This window comes from Barbus barbus (genome assembly GCF_936440315.1).
Source record: "Barbus barbus genome assembly, chromosome: 2".
Lineage (NCBI taxonomy): Eukaryota > Metazoa > Chordata > Actinopteri > Cypriniformes > Cyprinidae > Barbus > Barbus barbus.
Genome location: NC_136730.1, coordinates 37,681,807 through 37,699,309, shown reverse-complemented (window position 1 = coordinate 37,699,309; position 17,503 = coordinate 37,681,807). Strand labels below are relative to the sequence as shown.

General features: G+C 37.0%; 1 protein-coding gene across 1 annotated transcript in view; it reads left to right on the top strand.

Annotated features, from left to right (window-relative positions):
* The window catches only part of LOC306843413 (piezo-type mechanosensitive ion channel component 1-like), a 103,047-nt gene that overhangs the window by 29,025 nt on the left and 56,519 nt on the right, over positions 1-17,503 (top strand). The window contains exons 2-4 of the mRNA XM_079374905.1: positions 5,756-5,851; positions 15,821-15,943; positions 17,214-17,256. Coding sequence (XP_079231031.1) covers positions 5,756-5,851; positions 15,821-15,943; positions 17,214-17,256 — 262 coding nt within the window. The remainder of the gene's footprint in view (positions 1-5,755; positions 5,852-15,820; positions 15,944-17,213; positions 17,257-17,503) is intronic.

Below are 17,503 nucleotides of genomic sequence, written 5' to 3'. Positions count from 1 at the left end.
TATCATAATGTAGGCTGTAGAAGAATGGTGCAGTTAGAAACTATATTTTCTCTCCAGAGAGACTATTCAACACTGTTGCTTAATTGACTTGCAGACGGGGTGTTTCTCATAGGCATGGCAGTAAAACTCTTAGTCTTAACGCAGAGTCTAAATAGGATCTTACTGCATGGTACCAAGTAGGTGAAATTTAGGGGACCTGGTCCATAAACACTTTGAAGCAATTGGAAGACCTCAGGGTGACAGCACTGAAGATTGTCTGTGAAAGAGTTAAGTAGTTCAGATCCCTGTATACTGTCAACAGTGCAGACTGAGATAAGACCTAGGGGGTCAGGAGACTTAATGTGTCTTCAGTTCTGGCCATGTGTTCAGCCATGAGTGGATAACATGGTCTCACATGTTTTATCAGGTCATTGGTATGGATGACTGAATATCCTTGTTTGGGAAGTTTGGGGGAGGGAATGCATGCATACCATTATAGTTCTATTGTTGCTTGTCTTTTATTTTTTAAGAAAAAATTCTGAATGGAGAAAAAATCGAAATGTCTTCACATGCTTTAAGTTACCAATGGGCAATTCAAATTAGAAATAATTTTAAATAATAAAATACATCAAATAATACATGGAAAAAAAAAACTAAAGCTCTATGATTTCTGTGATGTGGAAAATGTGAAGCGAATCATGGAATCTAAAATTGGAATTTACACAGAATGTCACGGAATTTGCCAAAATTTGGATGAATAAATCAAAAGTGGCTGTGTACCTAATCAAATCTGATGTGGACTAGTGTCTGTGAATATTAAACCACAATAAGAATGCTTTTTCAGTATGATGTCTGAAGTTTTTCAGTTGTCTCACTATATGAGGGCAATCCCCAAATATCATCTCCAGAGAGTTCACTTCACAAGCGTTTCACCTCAAAGCATTTACAACCCACAAAAACCTGCCCGTTTAACTTGGAGAAAAAAAGACAATATATTTATGCCGTGTTGCACAGCAGAATATAGTAAGTAACAATAATGATAATGCAGTTTATTGAAACATTAATTTTAAGGAATTTCACACAATTTTTCTTCCATGTTTCAATTTAAACTGTCAACTTGTTTTGCAGCACTTTGCCAAAACATTGAAGTTTAATCTGATTTAAGAGTAATTCAATTGTTAAAGTTCATGCATTCATCATGAAAATCTATTTTTTTGATAATGATGTAATAATTTGTTTTGAGAATCTAGAAAAATTAAAACCTACAACACAGAATTTCTGAGCCTTATCCCAACCAAATGGAATATGGGAGTTTCAAAAAGTTTCAAAATACAAAAGCATTTATTATTGATTCTTTCTAGGCTTGGTTCATCACTGTCAAAGAGACATATTTATAAAATAACATTTTTATGTTACACTGGTGGATAGTCCGTGGCACAAATGTAAATTTGTAGTGGTTGGTAACACCTCTGACAACATATAAGCACCACCTTAGAGGCAACTGTTCAAATTGGGAGAGCAAAGAATGTGTAGCTTGTGAAAGTATAACTTAAAAACCTCTTGTCAGGATGATGGCTGAACTGCAGATATGTGCAGAACTAAGTAAAAAAAAAAAACCTCCAGTATGAGCAAAATTAGCACCTTTATAATGAACTGGAGGTTTATGGGTTAGATGGTTGTTGAGTGCACTGGGCCTCACTAGGGGAGTATGTCTGCTATAAAGTCTAGAGGCTTTTTTTAACTGTGGTATTCGTGTTTTGTAAAGCAGGTATGTCGTGATCCCAGTCCTGTGGCGTGGCTGTTGGTTTTTCCAGGTCCCAAATTACCATAATTTCCTGCAGCCATCCAATGTCATGGAGCAGTTCAGTGCAGGACAGCAGAGACGCTCAGATGTGTAACTGTAAACACATGCGTCCCAGTACAGCCCGACCCTCTTATATGAATATACCATCTTAGAGGAATATTTTATTGCTCAGACATTGCTCTCTCTTTCATAACTCAGGAGACTTATTGCAGTTTACATAGTTTGACTCCATGGGCCCACATTATCCAAGACAATGTTCAAAGACCCCTCATGTTGTGTGTTTTTTTTTTAAAATGAACAGATTTCAGATGTTTTAAGAACTGTATGTAAAAATAACTAATAACGGGTGAAAGTTGTGGCAGCCAAATACAAACAGAGAGAGATTGCACATCTAATATGCAAAAGAAAAGCAGTAGAAAATTATGGATGGGGTTTCACCAGTTTTGAAATACAGAAATGTATAAAAAAAGTACCACTCGAAATGCAATACATATATTTAATTGGGCCAAAAAAGACTAATCTTAAAAGTACATATTGCTGCAAAAATGTAAAAAGGCACAAATGTAAATGCAAAATTTTTTCAAGCTTTTTTGGGAAAAAGTCATTCTATTCAAATTATAATGTGGAACTACTACTGTGTTCATTTAGAAATTCCTGTGCTGTGACATCTCAACATAACTAAAATATATTTGTAGCATTAATTAGTGTTGTCAAACGATTAATCGTGATTAATCACATCCAAAATAAACGTTTTTGTTTGCATAATAAATGTGTGTGTACTGTGTATATTCATTATGTATATATAAACACACACACATGCATGTACGTACATATTTAAGAAAAATGTTGTTTATTTATTATATTTTATATATAATATAAATACATTCATGTAAATACATAAATATTTTCAAAACATATATGTATATGTACATAATAAATATACACAGTGCACACTTTTATTTTGGATGCGATTTAATTGTGATTAATCGTTTGACAGCAGTAGCATTAATAAGCATAAAATAAGTTAAAAGTTATTCTTTGTGTGCAGCAAATGTGTGTCTTTTATTGGTTGGAAACGGTGTGTCAAAACAGCTTAATGATACATTGAAATGGTATAACATCTGGAACTATTTAAAAAAAAAAATCCAAATTGTATTATAATTATTGTGCTTGCATGAGAAGCTATGGGATGTTTTTTTTGTTGTTGTTGTTGTTTTTTTAGAAAATTTTTATGACCACTGAAACAATTTATTCAAAATAAAACATGTTTAACCTAAAAAAGCAACTTTGAAAATCACCCACACGTATTACTGTATCAGAACTCAAGTCGTACTAAATACATTTACTTCGGAAGTTGTGATAACTGATTCCTAATAGGACATTGTATCTTTCTATCGACACACTTCTGCTGCAATGTGCGGTTAGTGGAACCAGAGAAGTTGGAAATATAAGCTATAAGCCTCTAGTGCTTGCTTATCATTAGTGTTTTACCAGCCCCTGCTGTGTTTAGATCACAGTTGCTGCTGGTTCAGTGAAAACACAGATGAGCCTCAGGTGACTCCATCATGCTTTGATCACAGAACCGTCTCTCTGCAGTTTCTCATTCCTGTGAACTTTTATCAAAACTAGATCCTTCCCAAAATCTGTCCCATTTATGAACACCGATATCACCAAGGGCTATCATTGTGTGTTCACCTAGGATTTCCATCTTAGTTTCCCTGCATTAATAGACTGTTTTTTTCTGGTGAGGTCATGAGGCAGTATGAGCTGCCCCTGAATACTGAACACTGTATGTCTTTGTTCCTGGGTCGTAATGGTAGTTCAGCGCTGTAGCCTTCGGGCCTGTGAAACTTTATGGCTACCAGCCAGGGACAGACTTTTCAAACAAAGCCTTCAGTTATGTGAGTGAATCAGAGATTGAGGAACAGTAAATGTGTTTTGGAGAATCTAAGGTGTTGTTGGGATGGCTTGGAAAATGCGAGTCAGGGAATGGTGTCCTTTTCTAATCGCAGCAGGAGGCAGGGAACTCCTGTATGCCTTGGCAAACCCTCAAAGGGTTGGAAACTAGTCCCAGAATGCTTTGCACATGGACCTCTCAGCTTGATTAGAGCAGCTTGATTATACTGTAGCAATCACAAAGGTTCAAAAGTGCATCATCAGCATTATCAAAGACTTGAGTACCGAGGGTACATATTCACACCATCCAATTTAGACCAAATAAAAAATAGCACCTTTTCCAGTAATTTTTGGGAATAGTCACCTTCAAAGAATGTAAAAATCTGGTACTGGAGTACTCTGCAAAAACCAACAGAAAGTATGAGATGTTAATCTGTCAGGTGACCTTTTTCTACAGTCTTTTATCTTGGACAACTTGTTTTCTTAGCAGTTTGCTGTCTCCATTGAACTTTGTAGGAAAAAAAAGTTATTAAAGAGCTGGAAAAACGGGTCATGTCAGCTTAAGGTAGTCAAGCTGGTTTATTGCTGGTTTGACCCTGGCCAAGGTGCTCCACAAGCACTAACCAGGTTGACCAAGATCTTAGGGATAATGTGGTAGACATTCATTTCCATAGCATGGAAAAAATACTATGGAAGTCAGTTGCTACTGGCAGCTGTTTCATTAGCAACATTCTTCAAAAGACTCAACAGAATAAAAAAAAGGAAAGGTTCTAAGGGTGAGTAAATGATGACAGGATTTTCATTTTTGGGCAAAATATTCCTTTAACAGATCAACTTCAGCCCCACTGCCCAGTGGTCCAGCTGATAACCATACTAAAAAAACACACACAGCTTAAACCAGCCTTAAGAGGTATCACACTTAACTTTTCGTTTCATTGACTTCCACTGATATGCATGCAAATTCATTCGAAGACGTTTTGCATTTTGCGGTTTTCCAAAGTTTAAGTGGTCCCACTTTATATTAGGTGGCCTTAACTACTATGTACTTGCATCAAAAAATAAGTACAATGTACTTATTGTGTTTATATTGTATTGCAAAATACTTCTGCTGCGATTGAGGTGGGATACGGGTAAGGTTGGGGACAGGTTTGGTGGTATGGGTTGGGTTAAGGGATGGGTCAACAGTGTAATTATAAATGTAATTACAGAAATTAATTACAGATAAAATTACATATAGGTATTTTAAAAAATGTAAGTACAATGTAAAAACATGTATGTACACAATAAGTGCATCGTATAAAATGATTAAATGTAAGTACAAAGTAGTTAAGGCCAACATAGGCTAATATAAAGTGTAAGTTTAGTGAACTGTGACCTACAGTATGAATTTGTATCACATGAAGATGAGTGACCAATAAAGAATTGACATGCCATGGCTTGACCTCTTACCTGAATTAAAAAAATACAAACTTTAAAGGAACACTCCACTTTTTTTGAAAATAGGCTCATTTTCCAGTTAAACAGTTGAGTTTTACCGTTTTTGAATCCATTCAGCCGATCTCTGGGTCTAGCGTTAGCACTTTTAGCTTAGCTTAGCATAGATCATTGAATTTGATTGGACCGTTAGCATCTCACTCAAAAATGACCAAAGAGTTTTGATATTTTTCCTATTTAAAACTTGACTCTTCTGTAGTTACATCATGTACTAAGACTGACGGAAAATGAAAAGTTGCGATTTTCTAGGCCGATATGGCTAGGAACTAAACTCTCATTCCGGCGTAATAATCAAGGGACTTTGCTGCCGTTCCATGGGAGGAGCAGGCGTAGTGATATTACACAGTGCCTGAAAGCTGTATCATAACTAGTTACCTAGCTGAGGACTACTTTCAGAGCATCGTGTCATATCATGATGATTGCAGGGCCCAAATAAAGATTTTGTGTACTAAAAGACTAGTGTGACCACCATCTAGATCATCATATAATATAATATATACATATACATATGATGTGTAATGCAATGTTGACTGTCTAATATGACTGTGCAAACTTATCGTTTGTTTCTCTTATTCTCCACAGCCTGCATATTTCGCTACAACGCTCTCTCTTTAGTCTACCTTCTGTACCTGCTGCTATTACCGTGGTTTCAATGGCCCAACAAACACACACTACGAGGTAAGTTTCTCACACTCTGTTTCCTAATTTCATAATACTCTGCCTGACCAGAAAAATAGCTGAATGCAAAACAAAATGATTGCTAAATGAACAATTGTTTGTGATTATGGTCTGGTGTGTTGAATTCCCAGATGAAAATGTCAGAATAGCTGAGATAATCTCATTTTGGAAGTATCTGAGAAATGTTTGAGGTTATATTGAGATCTTTGACCAGACTTTGGTATCTTGGTGAATCTGAGCATAGTTTGAGACATTGTCAAGATCTCTTCTGAAACATTAGAAAGCGACACATGAGGGCCTGTTGCTATTGAGAAACATATTGAGCTGGAGACTTAAAGAAAGTCTCAATTTTCTCTCCAGTTTGCTTTGATCCAATCGATGTTGCTGAATTATAAATGCCCAGAGTGACCATAGGTACAATTTACTGCTGAGTGAAGCAGCACTGGATATTGTACATTTGATAAATGAAACGGAAAACAAAGATATATAATGAAATTAAAATAACCAGAAAATTTCAACAACAATAATAATAATTAATATATTTATATTTAATATTTTGTTATAAATGTAGGAATATATTTTGTATGTTTAGTTTTTTTAATAAAAAAATATCTATATTTATTTATAACTATACATGTTTGTTAATTTTTATTATATTCATATTTTCTGTAATGAGACAATAAACAATATTTATCTATCTAAAACTATCCCTCCCTGTCTAGTAGGGTCTGGAACTCAAGACTAGCAGTCGTTTTGCCAAACCACAGCTTGACTGACCTTGATAGTAGAGGAATCCATTATAAACCACGACCCATTCGTTCCTGTAGTAAAAGACATCACAGGACCACAGAGATCTACAAGGCCTAAACGATGATAGAATAAACAAAAGATTCTTTGGCTTTCAAAAATGGTTTGCATGTTTTTTCCCCATCCAAGCACCTTATGTAATGCGTATAGGGTTCAGGGATTGGATTCAGCTTTGTGGCTTTGGCAGGCACATCAGTGACAGGAAGGCAGCCCATTGATCTTAGGGCTTTAGTCCAGAGCTCTCAAGCTCATAGCAGGTGATCATCATAGCCACTTCCTGTTTAAGAGGCAGGACTGCAGGGAACAATGGTGTTGGCAGTATGTATTAACAAGGTGCTGAAAAGTGAATGATGGTTTGATGCTCTGTATAAAGAACCACTATCTGTGAGGACTTCCACACTCATAACTGAAGTATGTGGCCACGAGGAGTGGCATAATAACAGTACTCAGACTAATCATTCCTCGTCACCACTGTTATAAATCCAGTTTTGCGCCTTTTCTAGCACCATGTAGTTGTGCTAGAGATCTATCCATTAATATTTCTATTCTATTCTATTATATTTATAGGTTCTTCTCCTTAACTTTCAAACTGGCCCATGCTTATTTATGTTCAGGCTCTGTAGTCTGAAGTTTAAAGAGGTTTCTAACTACAATGCAATTTGTAGCATTGAGCATTGTTACATAGCCACTAGTGCTGGAACTGAAGTGGATGACAGCTTGATTCTAAAGGGATCGCCCTCCTTGCTCGCTTTCTGTATATAATCTATTTAGGCTACAATATAAGTTAAAAAAAAAAATTCATGCTGCTAGGAGGACCAGCGGGCATGCATACACTACATAGTTTCTGGAGAGATTGCTCACATGATGCAAAAGTTTGTATTGTTTAAGTGATGGATGCACATTTTCATAATTTTTTCTGTTAATTATCATGTTGTGCTTTGTCTATTTTTCTTCACTGCATCAACTTAGAATGCCTAATGTTGGTTTGATTGCGTGCTTTACATGCAAAAATAAATAATTTCTGCCGGCCTGATGTCGGAGATGCTGGTGTGGTTCAAGTCTGGTCAGGTACGGAATTAAATTAGTGCTGCTGGCAGATAACGGGTTGGGTGTTCTGTTAAGTGTTACGGGTGTGGGGCGGGTGCAGGTTTAGCAAACAGGAACTGTGCAGGACTCTAGTCTGTAGGCCTTTTTTCACACTGTGAGGGCAGAGTTAAAAGAAAAAGCCAGAAACCACAATACTTGGTAAAAAAGTAAAAGCCCACTTGCCACGGAAGTTCTGGTGTCAAAGTCACATTACTTATTTTCATTCAGTATAAATTTATTTATTTAGCAGATGCCTTTTAATACAATTTTAAAACAATGTTGCTTGAAAGGTTTGTGTGTGTGGATGTGTAGAATACAAAAGGATATTTTTGTCAGCTTCAAAATTGACAAAGATAACAATACAGTACCATAACTGTACTGAATAGGTCCATATGACCTGGGTGTGTGTATGTATGTGTGTATGTGCATGATGACGGCAGGTTGCAGGTCACTCGCTGGTGCAGGTGAATGCCAAAATGTTGTTTGGTAAAACTAAACGACTAGGGCTGTGTATTGGCAAGAATCTGGCAATACGATACGTATCACGATACAGGCGTTACGATACGATATATTGCGATACTGTAAGCAAGGCGATATATTGGGATATTTCTTATTTTAGGAATAGGATATATATTTTTTAGGAAAGCTGTCATTAAGAACACACCACCATATGCAAACCTTAGCAAAAAATAAATAACTAAAAATAGTTTAACCAGAACACACTGCAGAACAGACTGGGATCTGCATTTGCAATGATCAGTCCCTATAACATTCAACATTATTGAACCACTTTTTGTGCAGTGCGAGTAAAGCGGGAAATATTCAAGTGCTTGCATGATTCTTTAGTTAAATGTATGTATAAAATGTATTTTATAAAAAGATAAAAATATATATTTATAGACTCTTTAAAGGTTCACAGTTTAAGTTTACAATTGTGACATGCAATGTCGTAACATTTGATCTGAACAATGACATCTGCTTAATATCAATGAAAAATAAAGTGCTTGCAGGATTCCTAAAGAAAACAAAACAATCAAATAAATACAGATGTTAAACATTCTCAGAACTTTTCAACTTGGATTTCACAGGTTTTTCAGTTTGTATTTATGTCCCGCGTGGAATCGCCCCAACTGCAAAAAACGCCCCCAACACGAGAGAAAGCTGCAGCTGCGCGCCAACTCTACCGCCTGCCGGGCCCCGCGCAAAGGCTCTTCAACACGGGATGCGGCCAGCAGCAGAACCGAGGTTGAGCTCGCGCCACGGTCCCGGGGCAGACATTACCACAAAAGCCCAAATGGCGCCACACTTCAGCTTTGTACATCGAAACGAGAACTGGAACAATTCTTTCATCCTCCATTACTGACAGCGAACTATATTAACGCTAACATTAGTGGAGTGCCCTGATGCTAGTATTTCCTGTCACTGTTTAAGTTCAGAGATGAAGACTATGAACTCAAAATGAAACAACTGCCATGAATCTTGTATGATTTTTTTATATCGATATTCCGTTTTGGAGAATCGATACAGTATCGCCAAACAAAATATCGCGATACTCACGTGTATCGATATTTTCTTACACCCCTATAAACGACCACACCCGTTGTAATTGCCATCGTTAATGCAATAGGTGAATGACTCGGATCATCAAACAAATTTTAATATTACACACAGATAAATACAAGATGCAGTTTTGAAATAATGATTTCATTTATTAAGGGAAAAAGCTGTCCAAACCTGCCTGGCACTATGTGAAAAAGTAATTGCCCCCTAAATCTAATAACTGGTTGTGCCACCCTTTTGCAGCAACAACTGCAAGCAAGCGTTTGCGATAACTGGCAATGAGTCTCTCGCATCGCTGTGGATGAATTTTGGCCTACTCTGCTTTGCAGAATTGTTTTAATTCAGCCACATTGGAGTGTTTTCAAGCATGAATGGACTGTTTAAGGTCATGCCACAGCAACTCAAGCTCTTTCTTTCTTTCTTTCTTTCTTTCTTTCTTTCTTTCTTTCTTTCTTTCTTTCTTTCTTTCTTTCTTTCTTTTCTGGGGGGAGGTCTATTGCTACATCTTTCTCTCACACACACTGTTTAGCTCACTTTTCTATTTTTTCTTCAAAGGCCTTCTGTTACCTGGCTTATGTCTGAGGATTAGCTTTATTGTTTTGACAGAGAAGTAGGAAATGTGCCTATTGCTTCACCTTACTTTACCTCCATGAGAGGTGTGGAATTCCTACAGCTACAAGGTTTGCTTTCCGCTGTCTGGACATTAGTGCACTCAAGGGAGTCTTGCAGCAAGCTCTGGGAAGATGTGACTCAAATGACGGTCATCTATAGGCTTTTTCACAAGGGATAATCTGGCACTGAGAGAATTCCCGCTCAGAAAATCCCTGCAACTGCCAGCCACTGTAAAACGAAACCTGACGTTGAACGGTATTAATGGTTTTAATGAAAACCATCATGCTTTTTTTCCTACTGTGGATTAGTTACACATTCTGTGGCCGGGAAATCCGGGGAAGGCCAAGCCAGTTGTGAACAATCAGAGGCTTAGGAGAAGAAGAAGGCTGTAGGAAACTGTACATCACCACTACAAAAATGTTAGCCTGGGAACCCTGGTCAATTTCATATTCATAGTCACAGTTTCCTTAATTATTTGGATATAACGTTTAAGTTCAGATTGGCTTATGTTTGCTGACCTGGTTACCTTTGACCTTCTTCTAGAAAGACAGTAATAACTGTCTTTGCAGATGTTAAAGAGTGGCCAGCAACTGTGTCTCAGATGGCACACCGACGGACTGCTTTGATGCGGTCTAATGCATATTGCATGCAAAATTGGTAAGATCGTTCTCAAAACTCAAAAGTTCAAAATGATGGTTGACTTAACACAAATGATGAGGTGTAAAGGCGTGTGAACTCCTTAAGAAGGTTACTTTCTTGGTAAAAGGTTATAAACAGTTTGAGGTCAACATGAAACATGAATCCCAACCCATTTTGTTTTTGTAATGTGTATTTCTGAGTGAAACAGGATATCAATGAGCAAGAAAGTTTGGAGTCCATCCTGGGAATCCTTTTTTTTGGAATTATTTGAATTGGCTTGCACTAGGAATGTGTGTTAAAGCAAATAGAATAATATTGATTATCGTTTTTTTTTTTTTTTTTTAACATTAAACAAAACCATATTGACACGCTTAAATTATTGTTAGCCATTATGTGTAATGTATAGTCTAATTTCATGTTGGATATTATAATTATTGCTCTAGATATGTTTTTATCCCACTTTAAATATATTGTATTGGTCCTTGATCATTTTTCATTGAATATTATTTAAAGTGGTTTAATTAATAATGGCCTTGCTGTTCTACATTTTCCAAACAAATGCACACTGGTATGTGGGGGCGATGAGAGTTTTCGCATGCTTTCCCACCGCTGTTTGTGGGATAGGAAAGTTCCGGAAAGCTGCAGCTCTCTCTGGGATGTGTCTGCCACGTGCCCCCTGCTGCCAGGGTCAGAACTCGGGTTCTAGTCTCACTAGTTACTTCAGAGACTTACGTAAGCTGCGCTCTTTGTACCTACATTCACTTCCTTAACCACAGGAAGCTTGTGATACTCTTGGGAAGAGTAGTTTATCATCGTCAAGCATTATTTGTTTTTATAATGTGGGTCCATTAACTTGTATATAACATTTGATAAAATATAAGCTTAATCTGATTATCAACAAATGACACCAATGTGTGATTGATGATGCTTTAGATAAACATCAACATTCTCTTACTTGTACATGTAATTTTGGTCATAATGTGCACTTAGAGCTTTATCAGTCTGCCGTATGAAGATTGTATGTCTAAATGCTTAGAAAATTATTGCGTACTTCTCCCCCAACAAGCAACACAATTTGAGATAGCATTCATGTTATGTTCAAACTTCAAATAATTATGATTAGAGGTTGTTTGAATACTAGGATTTAACAAGAATAAACGTGACATGAAGCCAGCGAAGGCCTCCAGATTAGGCATTTTAAAACTCCTTTCCCGATCTTTCTCCCCTCTCTCCCACTTTGCTTCTTGTCTGATAACTGTCCTATGATAATAAAGAAAAAATGCCAAAAATAAATCTAAAAAAATAAAAAGTTAATAAATGGTTGGTTTGTTGGCTCATTGGAGTGCTTTCTAAACACAACTGATCCACTCCAGAGTTTTTGTAATCGGCCTGAAACCATCTCCGGTATCTCTTTCAACCGAACTAAGGTAGAAAACACGCCAGGTTCTGAAACAATCGCTTCAAATGAGCCAAGTGTGAAAAAGCCCTAAGATTGCCAGATCAGGTTGAAATGTTTTATTTAACATTGAGAATACTAAAAATCCAATTGCCTGTGCTTAGATTGTGTATTAGATTGTAGTGATTAAGTGTGTAAAGTGTGTAAATCTACAGGCTAAACTTTAAAATTGGGTAAAAAAAATCCCACAGCTGATGTGTAAAATCTCTTGCTTGGTTTGGTAAGGCAGGCTGTTATTCTTTCCATAGTCGCTCAGGAACTCTACACCATTTTGGGGTCTATGGAGCTGTGTCAAGTGCTCTAGAGCCATGATTCTTGTTAAAACAATCATTGCTACACGTGTCAAAACACAACACATCACAGTCATCTAGTTTTGCAGAAAATCTCATAATGGCCCAACAGATTTCACACTGTCGCTATAGTGCGTAACAGGTTAGAGGTAAATAGCGGTGCTGCTATCTGTGGCGAGCGCTGAAGTGGCCTTTCATTGAATTTTTCTGGAAACAAACCAGAGAAAATGCCAAGACAAACTGGAAAGACAAATAAAGCTTTGCAGAGGCCTCTGTGTGTTCAGAGTGTTCATTCTTACCCAGGTGCCCTCATTCACCTTATCCAGCCAGAATACTACTTCTGCGATTCTATCCGTTTTCACACATACACTTGAAATTGAAGTACAAATTGTATAAAGCAGAACAACTTGAAATCCCCAAGCAGTGGGGTGGCGCATCTGCTGTCTGTCCAGTAAAACCTTTATTTTACAGGTTACATTATGCAGCGGTGCATTTCCATCAATGTTTTACAGTAAAGTATAACCACAGACCTCAGGTGGTACTCATTTCAGGCTGTAATTGTTGACTCTGCAGCTTTCTTTTTCTCTTCCTATAAGAGTGCTTGCTAAGGCACTATTGCGATTCATACTTATGGTTAGTGAAAACCCCTAACCCTGAGTCTTAAACCTTAGTGTGGCCGTTTGTGGTATGGATATGAATTAAATTATATGGCTAGTGGAGAGTTGTGCTTGTACCTTTCTAAACAATCAGAACTTTTTTCGCATGGTGGACAACAAAAAAGTTTGTAGTGAATTTTAATAGTGAATGCAGATAAATATCTCTCTTTGTGTGTGCTGAATATGGAAGTCACTCCTCTTACCCTAAAATTACCCTAGACATAGGATAAGCATAGTAACAATTTGCTATCTCGCAGCTATAAATAACAAGCGTGCCTACAACTGAATTTGGTTGGTGTTAGTTTTAACAACTCTAAAAAACCCTAATAACCTCATGGCAACACACTAAACTATAACAACTGCATTGCAGGGTTATTATAGTTAAAGCTGCAGTCCGTAACATTTTTTTGTTTAAAAATGATCCAAAATCAATATTTAAACACGCTAATAACCTCATAGCAACACACTAAAACTATAACAACTCCATTGCAGGGTTATTATAGTTAAAGCTGCAGTACGTAACTTTTTTGGGATAAAAATGATCTGAAATCACTATTTGAGCAAGTACATAACCAGCCAGTGTTCAAAACTATCGCCATACTTTATGCCGATTCACAATGGTTAGTTTATAATATTCTTTTCTAATTTTAGTGGTACGGGTAGGTTTTTGCGGGAAATTCAGTCTTGGCACTGAGTCATTACGTCACGTCTGTAAACATAAAGAAGTTGTCCCGGCTACTATGCCATCGCATGTGAGGATCCTGCAGGTGGCGGATCGTTTAGCCTTTTCTCACAGCAGCTAGAATAATTAAATGTATCATTTTGATAGCGGATTGTAATCCAGAAAGGATTATGCGTTTATGAAACACATGTGAATGAAATTAAATTATATTCCATGTTTTAAATGTGCTTCTGATTACAGATAGCCTGGGATTACACAAGATTTGTATTTTAAAGAAAATCATAATTAGCTTTTTGGGTTAAAAGAATTTCTTAATATGAAATCTGAATGGCATGACAATTAGATTAGACTGTACAGAAATTGAAATCTACAGGTTAATACACACTATACTCATAGTCACACAATGCTGATATTGTTAACAATAATAATTTGAGAATAAAGTATAACAATAATATACTTGCACGGTTTGATGTTATATGAGCTAACCAATTTTTAGATTAAATCACCATTGGTAGTGCAATTTATGGTACTTTTTTCCTTAGTTGGTCAGAACAAACATGGCAGACTTGTTCAGATGGCAATATATGGTGAAATTTTATATATATATATATATATATTTTTTTTTTTATTTAAATTTATTATTTTTTGGGTCATATATTCCAAGACGTAGGCTAGAATCTGTGATTGTGAAGTACAGTAAACATCCACACCGGGGCATGACTGACTGCCACACATTCACCTCAAAATATTAGATTCATCCACGCTGGAGCCATGCACAGCCCACACAAGCAAGATAATTCCGCAAGCAGCTTCAATTCCAGGTTTTCAAACAGAGATGGCGACAAAGAGGCAAAACTTACGGACTGCAGCTTTAACTAAAACTTTAATAAAGCTACAGTTCTCATTTTCGCTTAGTTTAACTTTTGGTCGCTTAGCAGTATGAAGCATGAAACTACAAGCTACTTGCAGATGAACATTGTTTTGGTAATTAAGTTGTGCTGAATTGAAGTGATTGAACCTAAAAGGGGGCGTCTTTGCATGCTTTTTGTATATAATTCATTCACAAGTTAAATAAAAGTTCTGGGAATGCTAATATTGCTCTGTGAATCATTTCTGAAATTTGTCAAAATACTGTAGATGTGAGGACTAAGTGTTGTAGTGATAGATCTGCAAACTAATAGACCTGCCATAGCATATGTTTAGTAGTATCTACAGTGAGATATTTGCATGGAAAGAATAACAAGTTTGTCCAGTAAAAATAAGCCACAAAATTTGAGGTTCCATTCATGCTAGTGGCACAAAAGTTGTGGAATGAGTTACATGCCAAAGTTAGAGGTGAACAATAGTACAGTTTGAGCAATAAAAATAGCGACGCCTTAGCAAGTAACACTAATTGAACCTAATTATAATCCCCTATAAAGCTTCTTTATAGATTAATTTCTTCTATTTATGTTTTTAAAGTGTTGTGCTCTGTGTAAAAGAAGTCCTTTATGTTCCCATAATTCTCCACACTGTATATGCATTCTCAGTTGAAGGTGTGAGTTCAGCCCAAATGAGTTTGAAAACCAGTCCTTGCCAATATTGCTACGAAGTCAAAACTCGGTTTAAAACAAGCATGTAATCTCTGCTTTAACAGTGACCAGTTGCTCTTTGCTCTTTACTCATTTATGCTTTAGCAGAAATTATTTTTTTAGCCACAAAAAAAAAAGAGTAATTTGATTATGAATAGTTGGGCCTGCTAATGCATTTTCCTAATTCTCGCAAAAGTTAAACGCTCACACATGTGCTCATTTTGCTCCTATACTGCTGCGTTGTTGGAAAATCATTGTTAGAAATCCCATCTTTGGGTGGCTGCAATGTAAATGTTGCAATTAAATCTTACGAGAGTTTCTACAAAGCCTGTAAAGCTATTGTTATGACAACCAATGGGTAGATGACACTGTGTCTATGGACTTTTTTTATTGTGATTTTTAAAGTTTTATTAAAATGACAAGTTAAAAGGTAAATGAAGAGTAATTACTGGTTTATTTTGAGGTGAAACTAGGCTAATTTGTGAATGCAAATTGTATAGGTTTGTTGTAATATTGACTGTCATGTCAGTTGTCATCCTTGAAATAAAATAATTATCAACCACCTTTCAGCATCTTCAACTTTCTTGTGTTTCTCTACTCCATTCTACAGGACACACTGGACGTTACATCAAGGCTCTATTCAGCACCAGTCTGATTTTCCTCTTGGCACATGTCAGCTTCCAGATCTGCCTGTATACCATCCCCAGCCTCGATAATGCACTGGGACACAACTGTAAGTCTGACTTGTTTCAAGTGCATGTACAATCATAGAGTGCATTCTTCTTTATTAAGTAGGTTCAAAAATACTTAATAAGCCGTTGTTGTTGAATCATAAGTGTCATAAAGGATTCTCACGTCATTTGAAAATGCATCCAGTTATCACCTGTGAAATGGTGCAGGACAAAAATTGTCCCACCAGTTCTTGCTTTGACGCCAGTTGATGTCATACGACCAATACATACACATCCTTCACATCTACATATAGGCCTACAGGTTTAAACCCAAATGTATTTCTTATAAAAAAAAAACAACTCGATTCAAAATCCACATTCAAGCCATATGGCACCAAAGTTTTAATCTTTAAAGCCATATGGCACCAAAGCTTTAATTTTTGTTGAGCAGGACGTGCTCCTGGATTTAAATCTTTCAGTGATTCCAAAAACACCAGTCTGGTCAGCTGAGTTGTTTTCTCTAACTGTAAACCTTTTTGCTATAATTAACTATAAAGTACCTATAAAATCAAATGGGAATAATCTGTGGAAACTTAAATCTACAAGTTCAATTTATCTGTTAGGAATGTCATTCGTCATTCAACTTGCCAAAATCACAAATTACATGATATGTAGAAGCCATATGTCACACACGGGACGAAGAGGATTAAGTACTGCAATCTATTTGAGGTTTGGACGTTGTGTTTGCCTTCCCAAACTGTCCAGAAAGACCAATGCACGATGTATCATTCCTGAGTCCCACGCATCTTTAAGAAGTCGCCAGGCTGACTGCAAAGACTTCAATGGCTTTTAGCCTTTGGCTGACTTTGCCAAAGGAGAGTTCAGTGGCTCATGGAAATGTTTCGGTAGCTTTGCAAAGGCACTTGTGGTTAGCTCGTCTTTATGACCTACGGGGCAGTCGTGGCCTAATGGATAGAGAGTGGGTCTTGTAACCTGAAGGTCGTGGGTTCGAGTCTCAGGTCCGGCAGGGATTGTAGGTGGGGGAGTGAATAACCAACACTCTCTCCACTCAATACCATGATTGAGGTGAGAACCTTGAGCAAGGCACTAATCCCCCAACTGCTCCCCAGGCGCCGCAGCATTGGCTGCCCACTGCTCCGGGTGTATATTGACTACTTGTATGTACACTTGGATGGGTTAAATGCAGAGCACAAATTCCGAGTATGGGTCACCATACTTGGCCACACACCACTTCCCTTTCCCTTGACAATGTCCAGTATTGTGATTCATTTTATCCTCAGTATACAAACATCTCTCTTGCTCTCTCTGTAGGCAGCTCATGGGAGACTCTATCAAGACATGTTGGAGTGTCCAGGTATGTAGAGAATGCAGAGAATGAGAGCATGTACACATGAGGCATCATGTTGAAATTTAAACGGATTTGAAATCAGAGCTAGATCACAAAGTTCAAAACAGCGAGGACACATTAATGCCATTTAAGGCAGTTGTCTTATTACCAAAAACTTATTTAACATGATAAAACATTTTTTTCATGCAGCCATGTTATCGCCTGGTTTTCACCATATTGCAAAAATTCCTGAACTTAAAAAAATGTGATAACT